The sequence below is a fragment of the Squalius cephalus genome, assembly GCF_949319135.1.
Source record: "Squalius cephalus genome assembly, chromosome: 6".
In the NCBI taxonomy this organism is placed as follows: Eukaryota; Metazoa; Chordata; class Actinopteri; order Cypriniformes; family Leuciscidae; genus Squalius; species Squalius cephalus.
The window spans coordinates 17895082-17914560 of NC_137127.1; the positions used below are offsets into that span (position 1 = coordinate 17895082).

Genomic DNA, 19479 nt, shown 5'->3' on the forward strand with positions numbered 1-19479 from the left:
ACTAATGTCCTCTGTTGGTTTGTCTTATCTGTCTTCACTGCCAGACTAATCCTTCAGTTCCTCAAATGCCCAGACTTCCTTCTATTGTCCACTCTTAATGAGTTTGAAAACGGAAATCACACCATCCCTCCCTCTTTCGTTCTTATAAAGCGGTTGTTTCCATCTGGACTGGGTTCCAGTCATGTCTTCAGAATTGTGAGACACTGGATAGTTTAGACCTTGCACAGCAAAGCGCTTCAGAGAACCTGTTGCTGGGAGCCTACAACTGGGCAGAGGTCAAAGGTAACAGGTGCCTCTGAATATTTGTCATGAATATTTGTTACGACCACTGATTATTTCAAATTTTTGTATTAGCGAGTCTGAAGATGTGTACATTGTGTTTCAAGGTAATGTTTTGCTATTTAAGCATGCATGTTTGTGAATATATTATGCTATTTTTTTCCCCATCCTAAGTTGGGGCGTTCTATCCATCTATGTGGAAATACGTGACTTGTCTAAAACTCTCTGACAGATTTGTAGGGTCTCAGAGGTTTCTCCTTTGTTTCTCACTTCCAGCTGAACTTTTGCTTTGCCTCATGCTATTTCACTAAATTTAACCCTCACATGCTCACTATTGTTGATGCCCCGTTTTAAAAAAGGGTATGGTGCCTGGACATTGCAATGCGTTATCTACTGTGTGCTTTCTACGCTGGTTCAGGTGATTACTAACTGGGCTAAATCGTTCATGATTTCTTCTTTTTCTTTAATCAGATGGAACCGTGCAGTTTGAAAGGATGGAGCAGAATCCTTTTGGTTTTCGTCTTGAATTTTTCAGGTTAGAGTTGAGCATGTTTGTGTGCGATTGTGCCTTTTTGAATTTTCTCCTGTCTGTTGGTTTGATTTAAAAAAAAATTTTTTTTAAGAAATTAATAATTTTATTGGATTAACAAGGATCAAAAGTGACAGTAAAGACTTTTTTAGTTATTGTTCTTTTAAACTTTTTTATTCATCAATAAATCTAATAAAAACTTTTACTATGATTTACTCAATGTTTTTTGGTAAAACATTTTTTCACTTAAAAATATTGATTCAATTTTAACGCAATGAAATCAATTACATATACCTTATGAACTGAGTAAATGTAAGTTAAAAAATTAAGTAGATCTGAATCCACAGCTAGACCAATGTGTAAACTCTATGTTTAGCACAACGACCATCATTTGAGGTGTCACACAATTCTGAAATTATCTTACATTATGGGATTTTTTTTTCATTATTGATCGTACATCGTACAGAGGTCAAAATTATCGTACAAATACAATATCAGCATATTAGAATGATTTCTTAAGGATCATGTGACACTGATAACTGGATAAATGATGCTGAAAATTCAGCTTTGCATCACAGGAATAAATTACAATTAAAAATATATTTACAAATCTTTTAAATTGTAATAATATTTCACAATATTTCTGTTTTTACTGTATATTTAATCAAATAAATGCAGCCTTGGTTCCTTCAAAAACATTTCAAAATCTTACCGACTCCATACTTTTGAATGGTAGTGATGCCACTTTGATTAAAAGCTAGCATGCAAGTGCTTAACTCTCTTACTCTCTTTGTTCTGTAGGTTTTGTGTCTGTCGAGGGATCTGGTCGCTGTAGTCTCTTTAGCCGGCAGCATATACACACTTTTGACGGTGTGATTTATGAGTTCCCTGGAGACTGCAGCTACTTGCTGGCGGGAGACTGCCAACACAGAAGCTTCTCCATACTGGGTAAAAAAAAATCCTGTCACACACACACACACACATACACACACACACACACACACACACACACACACACACACACACACACACACACACACACACACACACACACACACACACACACACACACACAACAGTTTTTCGTGAATTAAACAAGCTATGGCTTGTTTGTAAGGATGTGTGTTTACTTCTAGGTGATTTCTCTCACGGAAAGAGGAAAGGAGTGACTTTGTTTCTGGGAGAATTCTTTGAGCTTCATCTCTCTGTTCATGGAACGCTTTCACAAGGAGCAGAGAGGTACAAACTGTAAATTTCCTACTCTTAAAAATAAAGGCGCTGGCATTTATGGCTCCATGAAGAACCTTCAACATCCACTTTCCATTCCACAAAAGGTTCTTTATACTGGAAACAGTTTCTTTAGATTCAAATTTAGACAAATGTTAAATAATAAAATTAGACAAAATTATTCTTTTTTTTTTTTTTTTAGAACTGTTCATTGAAAGGTTATTTGGGGAACCAAAAATGGTTCTTCTGTATATGGCATGCGAACCTCTATTTTTTGTAGTCAAAATATAAAAGAAAATGCTTATGGCTTGCTAATGGAATTTCAATGGAACCAATCCTAAAGAGATCAAAACGAATTAACTGTATTTCTGATTTTTTGAAAATTGGAATTTGATTTAAAAAAAAATACAAAAATGGAGATTCTACACTGAAAAAAAAATTGGTGTAGGATTTGCTTACAAACAATTTTGACTCAGAAATTTCACAAATGTGACCCTGGACCACAAAACCAGTCACATGGGTCTTTTTGAGATGTATACATCACCTGAAAGCTGAATAAATAAGCTTTCCATTGATGTATGGTTTTTTTAAGATATGACAATATTTGGCCGAGATAAAACTATTTGAAAATCGAAACATTGAGAAAATCGCCTTTAAAATGGTCCATTTATGTTTGCGATTGTGCTGCATTCACTCAAAAACATAAATGTTTTATATATTTACAGTAGGAAATTTACAAAATATCTTGATGGAACGTGATCTTTACTTAATATCCTAATGAGTTTTGGCATAAAAGAAAAATCGATAATTTTGACCCATACAATGTATTGGTGGCAAATATAACCGTGCTACTTGTTGTGACTGGTTTTGTGATCCAGGGTCACAAATAATATATATATATATATATATAATTGTTTTTTTACAGTGTGTTATCCTTATTTTATTTTTGAAGAATTCAAAATAATATAGAATATTCCATTAGCATTCTTTTAGTATTTTTATATGCATTGTATATGACTATACCATGTTGTTATGACCATCTTAGACCATCATGAATTTCCAGGCTGGATAAGTGTTGTTGGTAACTACTGGTTAAAGTAGTTAATCAGCCTGGTTAGGGCACCAGCTCATCAGCATATGAAACACAACTAATGATCAGCTACTACATGCTACTAGTCATTTAATCAGGGTATCATATAAAAATAAAAAGTTTTTTTTTTTTGGTTCCCTCCAGGCTCCCATTGCCATATGCATCGAGCTCTGTGTTCGCAGGGTTCGAGCTGGGGTACGTTCGAGTGTGGAGTGAAGAGTTCGGGTTCTCCATCCGTATAGACCCTTCACATAACATTCAACTAACGCTCGGCAAGCATCACAGCAACCGTACATGCGGCCTGTGTGGAAACTACAATTATTTGGTGGAGGATGAGTACACCGCACAAGAAGGTGCGACACAAACGCAGGCATGAACACAACAACATACCTCTCAAACAATCTTTCAGTAAGATCATGGTTTAAAAACAGTGGACAGGATGCTGATTAATACGAGCTGGGGAAATAGGTGGCGTCAATGTTCATCCAGAAGACAAAACATTAGAAAGTTTTAACAACTCTTTGTTTCAGAGCCTTGTTTGGGCCTTTAGGGGCATGTTAGTGTCCTGTCATCGTTCCATGTTACAGCTTTTGTAGTTTATGGTGCACTTATCACTATCAGATGTTTCAATTTAGAACACGAGTTCACATGAGTTCACCACAGAGAGCATGGGAAACTGTGTTTGTGTCCACAGAACTGAAAGATAACATGTTTGTTAAGAAGAACATGTTCTGGTCATATTTCACCTCAAATAAATAGTACATTTTTATTGAAGATTAGTTGGCATTTTGACATTATGCTCATTATCAAACAAAAGAAAGGTTCGTCACCACCTTTGGCCCGCTATACCGTTCAGCATAAATTAATAATTATAAATAAATAAATACTCTATAATTAAAATAATTAAAAATGAAAATGTGAGAAATAAATATAATAATAATGTAATAAATAAATTCAGAAATCATTCTAATAATCAATGTTGAAAACAGTTAAGCTGCTTAATATTTTTGTGGAAAGCTTGATACATTTTTTTCTTATTTATTTTTTAAAATAGAAACATTTTGTAACATTATAAATGTATTTTCTGTCAATTTTGCTTGAATTAATACTTGCTGAATAAAAGTATTAATTTAAAAAAAAAAATTTTTTTATAATTGTTTTATGTACAGTTTGGAGTAAAATATGACCAGAACATGTTCTTGACAGGCTTCATTAGATTCATAGATTTATAAATGTGTGTGTTTAGGTTTTCTGACAGATGATCCATACGACTTTGCAAATTCCTGGGCCATGAAAGGGGCAGATGAACCCTGTAAACGCGTCTTGCCCCCGTCGCAGAGCTGCAACGGCACTGGAGAATCAGCAAAAGTCAGACGCTTGCATGCACAACAAAAACAACCTTGTTACAATCCATTGTGTGCCTTGTCATATAAATTGCACAGTCACACTTAAGATTAGGGTCCAATTTTCACTATTAACTATGTCTTTTGGCTCAACAAACTCCTATATATTAATTGTTAGTAGGTATTTGTTAAGTTTAGGTATTGGGTAGGATTAAATGATGTAGAATAAGGTCATGCAGAATAAGGCATTAATATGTGCTTCATAAGTATTAATAAACAGCCAATATTATAGTAATATACATGCTGATAAGCAACTAGTTAATAGTGAGAATTGGACCCTAAACTAAAGTGTTACCGATTGCACTTTTTGCGATTTTTCAGAGTGTGTATGCGTGTGTTTCAGGATCAGATGTCACAGTGTGAGGCCATGAGCAGCTCAGCACTCTACCTGCGTTGTGCTCACCTCGTGGATGCGGCTGCGTTTGTGGCCGTGTGTGAGTCTGATGCCTGTCACTGCAGAACGGGAGATGAGTGCGTGTGTCAGGCCATGCTGGAGTACGCCCGCACCTGTGCCAATCACGGCGTTACACTGTCCAACTGGCATGTGCAGAGCCAGTGCTGTGAGTAATCTCACTTTCACACTCATGTAAATACATTTCATATCTGATATTGACTATGTGTATATTCACATGTGTATGTTACCATTTGCTCAGCCCCTAAGTGTCCTGTTGGCATGGAGTACAGAGACTGCACCCCGACCTGCTCCACGTCCTGTCAGAATGTAAACATCCAGGAAGTTTGCAAGGAGGAGTGTGTTGATGGCTGCAGCTGCCCAGGTGAGAGTGATACCGGTCAACCAATCTAGAAAAATTCAATTTACCTTAATTACGTTTTTGCTTCATTGTACTGTTTATGACCTCTCTCTTGTGTGTTTTTAATGTCAGCTAAGTTGATGCTTTAATATTAAATAATGACTATAATTATACCATTTAAAAGTTTGGGCTCTTTAAGATTTTTTTCTTTGAAAGAAATGAATACTTTTAATATTCATATTTAAGCAAGGATGCGTTAAATTGATCAAAACAGTATTACATTTCATTTAATCAAAGAGTCCTGAAAAAATGTATCAGTTTGCACATAAATATTAAGCAGCAAAACTGTTTTCAACATTGATAATATTAAGAAATGTTTCTTAACGCAGAAAAAATCTGCATTTTAGGATGATTTCTGAAGGATCATGTGACACTGAAGACTGGAATAATGATACTAAATATTCAGCTTTGCATCACAGGAATAAATTACATTTTAAAATCAATTAAAATAAAAATCAGTTTTTTAAAAATGTAATAATATTTCACAATATTACTGTTTTTACTGTATCTTTGGTCTAAATGCAGCCTTGGCAAGCATAAGAAACTTATTTCAAAGATATTTAAAAATCGTATACCGACCCTAAACTTTTGAAATGGTTGCGTTTTAAAAAAACAAATTACACATTTAGTGAAGTTTATTCTAATAAACCTGGAATTTTTTTTTTATAGATATATTCTCTGATGCAACTGTGTGCAATCTAGCTTTTTAGGTTAATTTATCTTTAGATATTTTTACTGAAAAACAAGACAAAACTGACCAGCGATGATAATCTTACCTTTATCGTACCTTTTCCTGCTTAGTGTTGATGAATGTGTGAAATGTGTTTGTCAGCGGGAAAGGTGTTGGACGGAGATCGTTGTGTTGACGTCTCTCAGTGCTCCTGCACGCATGCTGGACGTAGCTACCCTCCTGGTTCCTCCATATCGCAGGACTGCAACACATGGTGGGACACACACACCCACCCACACACACATTACAAAACAATGCATTCAAATACGTGTGGCTGGCTACTACTTTATCTGCACACATTCACTTAAACTCACCTTCACTTTTAGCGTCTGTCGCCATGGATCATGGGAATGTACCAACGAAGGATGTCCTGGTAAATGTGAATTTGTTACTTTTTTAAAATTAAATTAACCTTCCAATAATTAATGTAATGCTTTGAATTGCAAATGCAGTTTTAATGCTGACATTATATCTGATGAAGAAACATTGCTTTCTAATCGATTTATTCCGCTGTCTCTTCTTAGGGGGGTGTCTTGTGACAGGACAGTCCCATTATAAGACCTTTGACGATAAGTTCTTCACCTTCAGTGGGATTTGTCAGTATCTGCTCGCTAAAGACTGCCAGAGCAACACTTTTTCAGCCATCATTGAGACTGCACAGGTCTGAAATCTTCTGTTTAGTATATATACTTGTGCTTGTTTGTTTATCTGTGTGCTTATGGTTGTATTTTTCTGCTGAAGTGTGCAGATGACCAAGATGCCATCTGCACACGGTCAATTACACTGAGATTCCGAGATCTGGCCAATCAGACGGTTCACCTCAAGCATGGGGGCGTGGTCTCTGTGGATGGAATGGATGTGAAAACACCCTTAATCAATGGTCTGTCAAGTAGCAAAATACACACAATGCATAAACAGAACATATAGATACAATGCCTTTTTCTTCTTCAAATTCATGACAGCTGCAATGTAATACTGATGTACAAATCAGAGCACAGCATAACAGTAATGTGTTTGTGTGTAGGTCCCCTAAGAGTGCAGAATACGGTGTTGTCATCTGTAAGATTGCGTTACGGTGACGATCTACATCTGGATTGGGATGGCAGAGGACGTGTTTTGCTGAAGGTGTGTGTGTGCCCTGCTGGAAAAAACAGGCTATACACTGAAAAATTTTTTTTTTTAACAATTTTCACTCAGAAATTGCTAGTAAATTTCACACATAAATATTACAGAAAATCTTAAACTGTTAACTGTTAGAAATTAAAATGAAGCTGAAATAAAATAAAAATTAGATGAACAAATTAAACTTAAAAATGTTACATGCAATTTAGAAATGTTGACTTGGCAGCTAACTGAAATAAATAAGTTTGAAAGTACAAAGATGACTAAGGCTGAAATAAAAATAAATGTAATCTAAAGTGAAATATTAAACTAATTTCATAACAAAAGCACTAAAACCTGAACTACAATTAAAAAGAAAACTGATACAAAAAAGTGAATTAATAGTATATACAGTAAATAATACTAAAATAACACTGATTATCATTTATTTACTCTCAATTGTTGTTCAAAAACTGTGTGACTGTTTGCCATTAAAAAGGGAACATTTTTGACAGCTCTTTCCACAGAATGAAGATGAATATGAACTGAGGCATATTTCAAAGCTTTTGAAGCCATATGATTGCTTAGTATGAGGAACAGACCAATCATTTTAGTCATATATTTACATTGGAATACATTCAATAATTGCACCCCAAAATGCATTGGAATATAGTTGTATGGACCATATTTTATAATAATGTGACAGTTTTATGATATAAGTTTTATGGTGTTTTTTTTCTTTCTTTTTTTAAAGCTTGGTAGCCTCAATCAATCACCTAAACCACTTTGAATTAACAAACAACCAGCTTTGACCATCCAGAAACCTTGTAAAACAAATCTACCACTTTAAACTGGTTTTAGCTGGAATTTCCAACAGCGTGGATCACGTCATGTGTGTGAGAATGCTAGGTGTTTTATGCACTCAAAATAATGCATAAATAATTCCCATGTACATATAGAGTCTGTCTATGAAATGCAGAATCTAGGACATGTATCAAATATTCCCGTGCTGCAAACTTGATATGTGAGCATATGTGTGTGTGTGTGTGTGTGTGTGTATGTGTGTGTGTTTGCAGCTAAACCCTGCCTTTGCTGGGAAAACGTGCGGTCTGTGCGGTAATTATAATGGTAACCAGGGAGACGACTTCTTAACAGTGGGCGGGCTGGTGGAGACGCGCGTTGAAGGATTCGGCAACGCGTGGAAGATGAACGCAGACTGTGATGATCTTCAATTGCAACACTCAGATCCCTGTATTTTAAATCCTAAGAGAGGTATACACAAACACACACACGGTTGTGACAAAAAAAAAAAAAAAAAAATCAATATTAGGGGCACAGATGTCAAATTTTAAGAATCTGTCATTAAAAGAACATACTGACCACTATCTGAGTATTGGCAGGGATGTAGTGGTTATGCATATTTATAAATGCATGATGTCATGATTTATAAAAGCACTGAACACTAGAGGGCAACAAAGACTAGCAGTTTAACAACCTGATAGATTTGTATGTGTCTACAGTGCGTTTTGCAGAAGAAGCCTGTGCTGTGCTGCTCTCTGTGAAGTTTGAAGCCTGTCATGATGTGGTCAGCCCTGAGCCATATGTGAAAAACTGCCGCTATGATGTGTGCTCCTGCTCAGACGGCAAAGAGTGCCTGTGTGATGCCGTCCACAGCTATGCAGCCGCCTGCGCAGCCAAGGGAGTGCTAACCAACTGGAGGGGTCATGGATACTGTGGTATGTCTCATTCTGACTGTAGGTTAAGAGTTAAGACAGCAAAACAGTTCCAAAATGGCTGAATAAACATACTAAATAAAGTTCATAAAAAGTCTCCCATCATGATAGAAAACCAAATGTGTGTGTGTGTGTGTGTGTTTGAGCAGAAATGACCTGTCCGGATGACCAGTTGTACGAGGTTTGTGGGAACGTGTGTAATCAGACCTGCCGGTCTCTATCGCTGCCTGACAGTGATTGTGATGGGTTCTGTGAAGAAGGCTGTTTCTGCCCCAGAGGACTCTTCCTCAGTGACGCAGGGGAGTGTGTGCCACCCGAACACTGCTCGTGCCACCATAACGGAGAGATCTTTGAGCCCAACGACATGATCGGTGACCATCACGCCATCTGGTTAGCAGGGAAAAAACACAGTATTTTACTCTACAGTTACACATCAGGTTGCTTTGATAGCTTGATGTTTGGTCAACTGCCTGTGTCTCACCGGACTCATATGATATTAAACATAAAGTGTTTACATGGCACAGACTAGCGTCATATTGCCACTGTCTTATTAAAATTACTTGTAAGCACTAACCAGAATATTGGCTTTAATTTAATTGAAATTTGAATAAACTAAAATCTTTCCAACTCCAAACATTTATGTGTATATATTTATTAGGTTTTTTTTTAATGTTATTTCTTTGTGTAGTGTATGTGAGAGTGGATCCATGCAATGCACTTCTAATGAAGCCACTGGATCAACTCTGACTGACCTCTTCTTTGACGATCATTCTTCTTCAAGAGGTATTTCTCCATGCTTTCATAGCTCTGTGCATTTTTAATGGATCACAACTGGACACAATATTGTAGTTTAGATAAATGGAGAGTAATGAATTCTTTGTGTGTGTGTGTGTTTCACCTGTAGGGCGGCGCTCTATCTCTTGTCCACCTCCACTACAGCGGTTTGATTGTGAAAGTGCAAGGGATGCTGGGATAGAGTGTGCTAAGACCTGCCAGAATCTGGACCTGGAGTGTGTCAGTCAGGGATGTGTGTCTGGCTGTATGTGTCCACCTGGAACGGTAAGTATCAAAGTGAATACGAAATGTTCGAATGAACCGTTTGACACTTAATATAATTTATGCTTATATTCATAAACCAAGTAGGATTGGTAAATTATGTATAGAACTATATTTATACAACTTTTTACTGTTTTGATAAAAAAAAAAAAGTGAAAAAAAACTTGAAAATATACAACCATTCAACAGTTTGGGATTCTTTAGTAGTCTCTTACGCTCACCAAGGCTGCCTTTATTTGATCAAAAAGAAATGAAATAGTAATATTGTGAAATATTATTGTCATTTAAAGCAATTGTTTTCTATTTGAATACACTTAAAAATGTAATTTATTCCTGTGACACAAAGCTGAATTTTCTGCATCATTACTCCAGTCTTCAGTGTCACATGATATGATCCTTCAGAAATCATTCTAATATGCGGATTTGCTGCTCAATAAACATCTATTATTATTAATAACGTTGAAATCATTTTTTGGATTTTTTTCAGAATTCTTGGATGAATGTTTTATTTGAAATGTTAGATATTTAAGTATAAATGTTAGACATTTATGTGTTACCATTTACTTGGGATTTCAAAACTGTAATGTCAATAATTTAACACCACATTATGATTAGAAAAATTTGCTAAATTATTTAAACCATTCATATTATCTACAGCATATTATAGTTACTTTTTTACATGAATAAAAATCTTTTTCTTTTATGTATGCAGCTTTTTAATGTTTACAACTTTTTAGGCTACAGAAAAGAGAATTGTGTCATTTTATGGGTGTTTGCAGGTTCGACACAGAAGAGAATGCATTCCACAAGACCAGTGCCCTTGTTACCATAACAACCGCCCCTATGCCTCAGGACAGAGCATTAATGTGGACTGCAACACCTGGTAAATGAGCCAATCATGGAACTTCTACAGGCTGACACTGGTGTAATGTTATGTATTTGTTGCGTACATCAGATGACAAGTAGGCCTATAAACATTCATATTATTGTGTTACAATTACATTTCCCTTTCTTTCCCAGTGTTTGTGAGAAGCGTCAGTGGAAGTGTACACAGCGTGTGTGTGACGGTGTGTGTCGTGTGATAGGAGAGACACACTACATCAGCTTTGATGGACTGAAGTTCTCGTTTCCTGGACCTTGCCAATATGTTCTAGCTCAGGTAAAGTCAATATTCTCGCTCTCTTGCTCTCTTTTCTCTTCTGTCCCTCATATTCATGTTTTCGCTCATTCTTCTGTGTCCGTCTGAGTAGGATTACTGCAACGGATTGGATGGCACGTTCAGGGTTCTGGTGGAGAACTCCGCTTGTGGGATCGCAGGTTACCGCTGCAGTAAAAGCATCACAGTGATGTACATGGGAGGACTGATTGTAATGGAACATGGCGAGGTAACACTAAAATTGATTTATAGAGTTATATTTGACTTTATAAAGCAGATAGCTACAGTCTTGGATGCTATTGTCAATTAAACGTTATGCCGTTGTCAATAAATGCACAGAACAGCAACAGATATTTTCTTGGCAGAGCAAACATAGATTGGATAGATGGATGGATGGATGGATGGATACAATGGTATGATTTGGTATGTGCTATGTTCAGGGAAAAAATGACTACAGTCAAATAAATATAAAGAAAATAAGAACAAATAATAAAACTACAAGCAACAGCACAAATCAATACAATAGAGCAAATATTAAAATAAAATAAATCATGCTTTTCGGGTTTTTCAGGTAGGTCTAAAATTAGTTTTCAGGTACAGAAATTGTAAAACATTGCATATTTGACTGTATAAATTAAAGATTAATCCTTATTGAAATTACAAAAGCTATTCAATCTAGAGCAGTGAGTGTTTTCCTTGTCTTTTGTTATTTGATTAACATTAAAAGCACAGACAGCAGGAATATTAGCCCGCTGTCACTTTAAGATATAATAAACAGATCCAGTTCACACTGATACTGATACACTTGCCTCGACTGTTTCATTCACTTAAAGGGATAGTTCACTTTGAAATTAAATTTTGGTATGTTTTAGCTTACCTCAAGGGCATCCAAGATGTAGGTGTCTTTTTTTCCGCAGTAGTTTCAATTTTGATATTTTTAGGTCAAACCGTTCTTGTCTGTCAGTCATATCATGCAGGTCTATGGTCACGGTCTCAAAGAGCATGCACAGAGTCGAAATTAAAACAATTCCCCATCGTCCAAATTAAACAATTCCCCATCGTAAGTACACATTGATGGCCTAAGACACGAAACGAGCGGTTTGTGTGAGAAAACTAACAGTATTTATATCGTTTTTACCTCTTGTAACACAGCCACGTCCAAGTAATCTGAGGGCGCGCGCGCATCCTGGTGTGTGACGTGTGCGCAGACTGGTGCATAGATATAGCCAAGGCGACATCTAGTGTATATATCTATGCACCAGTCTGCACCAGATCACTTGGACGTGGCTGTGTTACAAGAAACTACTGCGGAAAAAAAGACACCTACATCTTGGATGCCCTTGAGGTAAACTAAAACATACCAAAATTTAATTTCAAAGTGAACTATCCCTTTAAGACGTAACCGACTATGCCTGGTAGGATACTCACCAAGACGGGCATATTGATATCATTTTTGTGTGAATTTGTCCGTTGAAGTGCAAAACTTGAAAGAGTTCAATATTTGCGTGCTGTCTGAGACTGTCTTCACATGAGCGCACACACACAATCTTCTCACAGCGCGCGCAAGTTCCCATTCATTAATTTGATCATTGCTGTTGTAATGTATTGGGAACCCAGAATGTGTATCTGTGTATCCATCAACAGACACATGCATTAGCAGAACTTTGTCTGTCTGTTTTACTCGTTGTTATTTTCAATAAACCATATTATTAGTGCGTCGTCAGATGGAGAACGGTACGGTTCGATTTTTTACCGAGAACCGTTACACCCCTAATACATACATAGAACCATACATACATATATACACATGATAGATATAGATACATAGATCCACTGTATAAAAAAGTCACACTTGCAATATCTGCTAGGTTGCTTAAATATAAAAGATTTTGTGGATTGTTAAATTATTCATCCACTAGCTTACTCTATGTTATGACAAGCATCATGTGTGAAGTAAAAGCTTACAGGCTTTTTTGCTTTCTTTCTCTGTTGTCTTCTTCTGTAGGTGAGGATGAAGAGGCCTGTGTTGAAAGAGACAGTGGTTGAGATTGTGCGCTCTGGACAGTATTACATCATCCTTCTGGGTAAACACATCTCCATCACCTGGGACACAGGGACCCGAATCTCACTGCAGATCAACGGACAGTACAGGGTAACACGCATACAAAGAAAAACACACACACATCTGCCTCGCTATCTAAATGAGCACATACCATAGACGACTTCTTTTTTTGTTGTTAAAAAATATTTATGAATAATGTTTACCGGTACCTTTGAGTATGTTACCAGAGTGGTGAGATTTAGCAAGTTAACTAAAAAAAAGCATTTTTAGAGTAAAAAATTGTTTATGAATGGAATATTATGAATAAAAAAACATTTTTATCTTTAAGCATGTCCCCAAAGGGAACCAGATTTATTAAAAATATATATATATATATATATTTTTTTTTATGTTAGGATTAATTAATTAATAACATTTCATGAATAAAAATGATTTGAATTATTTTGACCTTTTAGCAAGTTCTGGCTTGAAAGTGAGTTTTTGTCAGATTAACCACGTAAACAAAAAAAAGAATAATCATTTTATAGTTTAAATGATTTATGAATCCAAATGTATGTATAAAATATGATTTAGAATGATTTATTTGTACCTTTGTGCATGTCCACAATATGGGTTTTTTAATTAAAAAAAAAAAAAAAAAAAAAAAAAAAAGATTTATGAATAAAAACTTCAGAATAAAATGTTTTGAATCATTTTTATATTTGAACATGTACCCAGTGAGTTCATACTTAGCAAGAGTTAATACTAATAAAAAAAAAAATTTGAGTTAAAATGATGTGATTTATTTCATTTATTTTATTTTGTTTTTACCTTTAGGCATGTCCCAGAAGTGAGTTTTTGTCAGATTTAGTTGAAGTGAACTCTAAAAAAAAAATTATTTTGAGTTAAAAATAATTTATGAATTCAAATGTATGTATACAATATAATTTAGAAATGATTTTTACCTTTAAGAATGTCTGCAGTATGGGTTACAACTACTTATTTTAGAATAAACAGTTGAGAAATTAAGTTAATTTGTGTGTGTTTAAGGGGAAAGTCTGTGGCCTTTGTGGAAATTTTGATGGCAGTCAGAATAACGATCTGTTGAGCAGCAGTAACCAGATGGAGGTTGGCGCTGCAGACTTTGGAAACTCGTGGAAAGTTCGACCTAGCTGTGCTGACGCTGTTCCGGTGAGTTACATCAAGGCCTGAACTGGAGTGTTTTATTAGAGCAAGCCAGAACATAGAGACAAGAAATGATCTGAGATTACATATTTTGATTTGCATGCAGGTGCTGTCTCAGTGCAGCACAGACATGGTGAAGCTGGTGACGGTGGAACAGTCCTGCCGTGTGCTCACCAGCACCATCTTCAGGGAGTGCAATGTTGTGGTTGGTAACACTTATACTCAATAGTCACAATTAAATGATGACAATACACTAACATGTGGTCATTACTTCGCTTTCTTACTACTTCTTACACTTGTTTACCTTTTACTCTGACTGTATCAGGTGGACCCTGAGCCGTACTGGGACATCTGTACTCATGACACATGCTCGTGTCCATCGGTCGGTGACTGTGCATGTTTCTGTAACACCATTGCCGCATACGCTCATGAATGTGCTCAGAAGGGGCTGCTGGTGAACTGGAGGTCCAACGATTTATGCCGTAAGTTTCACCACTGTACCCCTGAGCAAGGCACTTAATTTAAAGGTAATTTACTCACCCACAAGTCGTCACAAACCCGACAGACTTTTTCTCTTCTGCAGAACACAAAAGAAGACATCAAGTAGAATGTTCACACTCTTTTACACAATGAAGTTGAATGGGTTTAGAAGCTCTCCATCTCCAAAAAGGACACACAAAAAAAATGAAAATAACATAAAAGTATTTCAAATGAATCGTGTACAGTATTCCAAGTCTCATGACACTGTATACAATAGTTGTGTTCTGAGAAATGTTTTTTTATTTATTATTATCAAATTAAAGGGCAATATTAACTGTCTGGAATACATGATAAAAATAAAATTATATTTTATTTTTAACAAGGTATTTTCTTATCCTAACCCCATAAAAATATGCATATATATATATATATATATATATATATATATATATATATATATATATATATATATACACTATATTGCCAAAAGTATTGGGACACCCCTCCAAATTATTAAATTTAGGTGTTCCAATCACTTCCATGGCCACAGTTGTATAAAATCAAGCACTTATGCATGTAGACTGCTTCTACAAACATTTGTGAAAGAATGGGTCGCTCTCAGGAGCTCAGTGAATTCAAGAGAGTGGTACCGTGATAAGTAGCCACCTGTGCAATAAGTCCATTCATGAAATTTCCTCACTACTAAATATTCCACGGTCAACTGTTAGTGGTATTATAACAAAGTGGAAGCAATTGGGAACAACAGCACTCAGCCACGAAATGGTTGGCCACGTAAAATCACAGAGCGGGGTCAGCCCATGCTGAGGCGCACAGTGCGCAGAAGTCGCCGACTTTCTGCGGAGTCAATAGCTACATACTTTCAAAATTTGTGTGGCCTTCAGATTAGCTCAAACAGCACTTAGAGAGCTTCATGGAATGGGTTTCCATGGCCGAGCCGCTGCATCCAAGCCTTACATCACCAAGTGCAATGCAAAGCGTCGGATGAAGTGGTGTAAAGCACACGCCACTGGAGTCTAGAGCAGTGGAGACGTGTTCTCTGGAGTGACGAATCATGCTTCTGTCTGGCAATCCAATGAACGAGTCTGGGTTTGCCCGTTGGCAGGAGAACGGTACTTGCCTGACTGCATTGTGCCAAGTGTAAAGTTTGATGGAGGGGGGATTAAGGTGTAGGGTTGTTTTTCAGGGGTTGGACTTGGCCCCTTAGTTCCAGTGAAAGGAACTCTTAATGCTTCAGCATACAAAGACATTTTCATGCTCCCAACTGTGTGGGAACAGTTTAGGGATGACCCCTTCCTGTTCCAACATGACTGCGCACCAGTGCTCAAAGCAAGGTCCATAAAGACATGGATGAGTGAGTTTGGTGTGGAGGAACTTGACTGGCCTGCACAGAGTCCTGACCTCAACCCGATAGAAGACCTTTGGAATGAATTAGAGCGGAGACTGCGAACCAGGCTTTCTTGTCCAACATCAGTGCCTGATCTCACAAATGTGCTTCTAGAAGAATGGTCAAAAATTCCCATGAACACACTCCTAAACCTTGTGGAAAGCCTTCCCAGAAGAGTGTGGAATGGGATGTCATTAAAGTTCATGTGCATGTAAAGCCAGACGTCCCAAAACTTTTGGCAATATAGTGTATATTAAGGGTGTAACAATATTCAAACCGAACCGAAAAACCGTGATACACCACCCATGGTACGAATCGCGATACTCTAATGTCATACCGAACGCACCCCACCACCTGCTGCCCACCCAGCCCTAGCCCATTGTTGAGGTTGACCCTATTTTACCTTGTCACAAAACTAAAAAATTTTCTTTAACATTTGAACTAGGTGTGTAACGGTGCACAGTCATATTCATCCCGCAAATTTTCTTGTGTCTTATGTGTACTAGACGAATACAGCGTTGTAGCATAACCACCATTAACCACCAATTATCGCAATAAGCTCCACGTTTTGTTACTTTAAATAAGAAACAAAGTGTCATTTTCCAAAATAATGTCCATTTTATCACGAAATTCAAACAATGTCGTTTTGACGCTCTTAAATGTGGCGTGACAGATCACTATATAGGCGCCAGTTTAACCCTTCAACCCAAAGGCAGATTATTCCCTGAAATAAGTGTACTACAGAAAGTCAAACTTTACAATATTGTTTGCTAAATGACTGTTTACCTACAGCACTGAGCTGTGAGGAACTGAATAAGGACACAGGGGTGGAGTGTGAGTGGAGATATAACGCCTGTGGTAGCGCTTGCCCTCCCACCTGCCAGCATCCTGAACCTCTGAGCTGTCCCATCACATGTGTGGAGGGATGCCATGCTGTCTGCCCACCAGGTAGCACCAATTCACAGATACCTACAAGAAAATTGACTTCATAGACTTCAATCTCACTTTTGTTCGCACATTCACTGCTTCAATCCCTCAGGGCAAGTTTTAGATGAGGTTCTGAGGAAGTGTGTGGAGCCGTCACAGTGTCAGGTGTGTGTGCATAACGGAGAGAGAATCTCCCATGGAAAACAGTTCATCATTAACCATGAAGATCCTCATCTTTGCCAGATATGGTATGCTATGCCACATATTGTTTTCATCTCCATCACTTTTTACTCTATGCAGATTGTAGAATTTAGGTCAAATGTAATCTCAAAATGAAAAAAATAGGAAAATTGGAAAAAGAGATTGTTATATAAGATGTTATACATGTACAAGTAGTATTTATTTTTATTAATATTTGTAGCTTTTATTTATCTATTTTAGTTTTCATTTTAATATTATTATATATTTACTTATTAACATATTATATTAACACGTTATATTAACATTATATATATATATATATATATATATATATATATATATATATATATATACGTATATGTGTATATATGTATGTATGTATATATATATATACATAGACTAATTTGCAACAAAATAACTGTAAGAAAATAATTTTTATACTTTATAAAACAGGTTCTAAACAGGTTTTGTGAGATTCATCCATTTGTTATGTTTTCAGTCACTGTGAGAGCAACACGCTGACGTGCGGCCCATGTCCTGCAACTGGTTTGGCCTCGACACTAGCACCAACCACTGTCAGCAACACTCCTACGCCGCTCCCGTTTTCCACCCCGGTGCCAGCTGATGCCTGTGATAGGGCGATGGACCTGGCCTTCTTAGTGGACGGCTCCTCTGCTTTGAGTGAAGACGACTTCAGTTTAATCAAGCTCTTTATCCTCCGGGTGGTGGAGCGGTTCAGAATGGGCTCTGCCCACACTCGCGCCACGGTTCTGCTCTTCCACTCCGGCGTGAAAAGTTATGAAATGCAGGTGCAAAAATGGATCTTTAAGAAGATGGTGCGTGAGCTGCGTTACAGTGGTGGTGATGTCGCATTTATGGACGAGGCAATAAAATATCTAGCAGTATACATTTACGATAAAAACAAGCGCGAGCACGCAGGGCGAGTCGCTATATTGCTGACGGCGAGCTCAAATCCTAGGCCCATGCGTAGTACTCAGCGTCTGCTGCGTAAAAAGGACATCACCATCCTCACTGTAGCTCTAGGGCCTGACGTCAACATGGCACAGGTTAATGAGATCACGAAGGCCACGCCCAGCAGTCGCTCATACATAGTGAGCAGCGTAGCAGACCTAGACGATGAGGCTCTGGCCATCACAGACTACCTCTGCACTTTGGGACTGGAACCTGAACCCCCAAAGAAACCCCCTACCAGAAAGCCCAGCACCACTTCAGTCACCCCAACAACTACCACAACCTCTAAACTCGCTGCCGCCACGGTTCCACCAACCGCTGCCATTGTAACCTCATTTCCTAGCATCCCCAGTCCTGGAATGACATTTCCTCCGCCCACAGTAACAACATATGAGGTTGTCTTCCTGTTGGAAAGCTCAAATGCAGTGGGTGAGGAAGGCTTCAATGAGACACGTGATGCTTTGATCGATGTTATCGCTTCACTCGATCAGGAAGAGGTGGAGAATCTACGGATCACGGTGATACAGTACTCACTCACGGTTACTGTGGTAATCAGCCGCATGGAATTGCAGCACAGGCAACAGGTTCTGCAGAGAATGCGACAGTTACGTTGGACCAAAGGTGCAGAGGTCAACACAGGCCATGCCATCCAATCTGTATATGAGACTGTCACTACAGACACACCAAGTAATACACCAGACCAGATGGTGTTTCTTATAACACAGAGCCCTCCGACCGACGTCATTCAGCGGCCTCCGAGCTCCACTCATAAGAAAGTGTATCCGATTGGGATCGGCCCACAGATTCGATACGAGGATCTTGCACAGTTGAGCTTCCCGGATGAACCGATCATGCTAGATAATCCCTCGGACCTTAGAATACTGCGGCCCATGCTGATCAATATCAGTAAAACAATCAGGAGGCCTCTGCTGCCCACACTACCACCGAGAGCCACACTGCCCCCTTCAGGTCAGATACAACATTGCTACACTCTCTTCAGATTTTTCTGATAAAAATTGTAGTTGCAATTTAAAATGCAATAAAAAAGGTTGCTGTGCTTGTTTGTAGGGCTTCACAATTTGGCCAATAAATTGTGTGATTGTGTAATCAATGACTAGAACATTTAAATGATAATCATTACTAAATAAAAAT

General features: G+C 37.6%; 1 protein-coding gene across 1 annotated transcript in view; it reads left to right on the forward strand.

The window, feature by feature from the left end:
- The first annotated feature begins 174 nt into the window (after positions 1-174).
- Positions 175-19479, forward strand: part of vwf (von Willebrand factor) — a 39990-nt gene continuing 20685 nt past the window's right edge. The window contains exons 1-28 of the mRNA XM_079874569.1: positions 175-282; positions 751-814; positions 1610-1756; positions 1945-2047; positions 3270-3478; positions 4372-4493; positions 4872-5088; positions 5182-5304; positions 6173-6284; positions 6397-6443; positions 6595-6731; positions 6812-6950; positions 7095-7195; positions 8248-8443; positions 8692-8907; positions 9054-9294; positions 9593-9687; positions 9809-9963; positions 10740-10843; positions 10981-11119; positions 11211-11345; positions 13122-13268; positions 14208-14348; positions 14449-14547; positions 14668-14824; positions 17020-17175; positions 17267-17402; positions 17855-19296. Coding sequence (XP_079730695.1) covers positions 751-814; positions 1610-1756; positions 1945-2047; positions 3270-3478; positions 4372-4493; positions 4872-5088; positions 5182-5304; positions 6173-6284; positions 6397-6443; positions 6595-6731; positions 6812-6950; positions 7095-7195; positions 8248-8443; positions 8692-8907; positions 9054-9294; positions 9593-9687; positions 9809-9963; positions 10740-10843; positions 10981-11119; positions 11211-11345; positions 13122-13268; positions 14208-14348; positions 14449-14547; positions 14668-14824; positions 17020-17175; positions 17267-17402; positions 17855-19296 — 5080 coding nt within the window. The 5' untranslated portion in view covers positions 175-282. The remainder of the gene's footprint in view (positions 283-750; positions 815-1609; positions 1757-1944; positions 2048-3269; positions 3479-4371; positions 4494-4871; positions 5089-5181; positions 5305-6172; positions 6285-6396; positions 6444-6594; positions 6732-6811; positions 6951-7094; positions 7196-8247; positions 8444-8691; positions 8908-9053; positions 9295-9592; positions 9688-9808; positions 9964-10739; positions 10844-10980; positions 11120-11210; positions 11346-13121; positions 13269-14207; positions 14349-14448; positions 14548-14667; positions 14825-17019; positions 17176-17266; positions 17403-17854; positions 19297-19479) is intronic.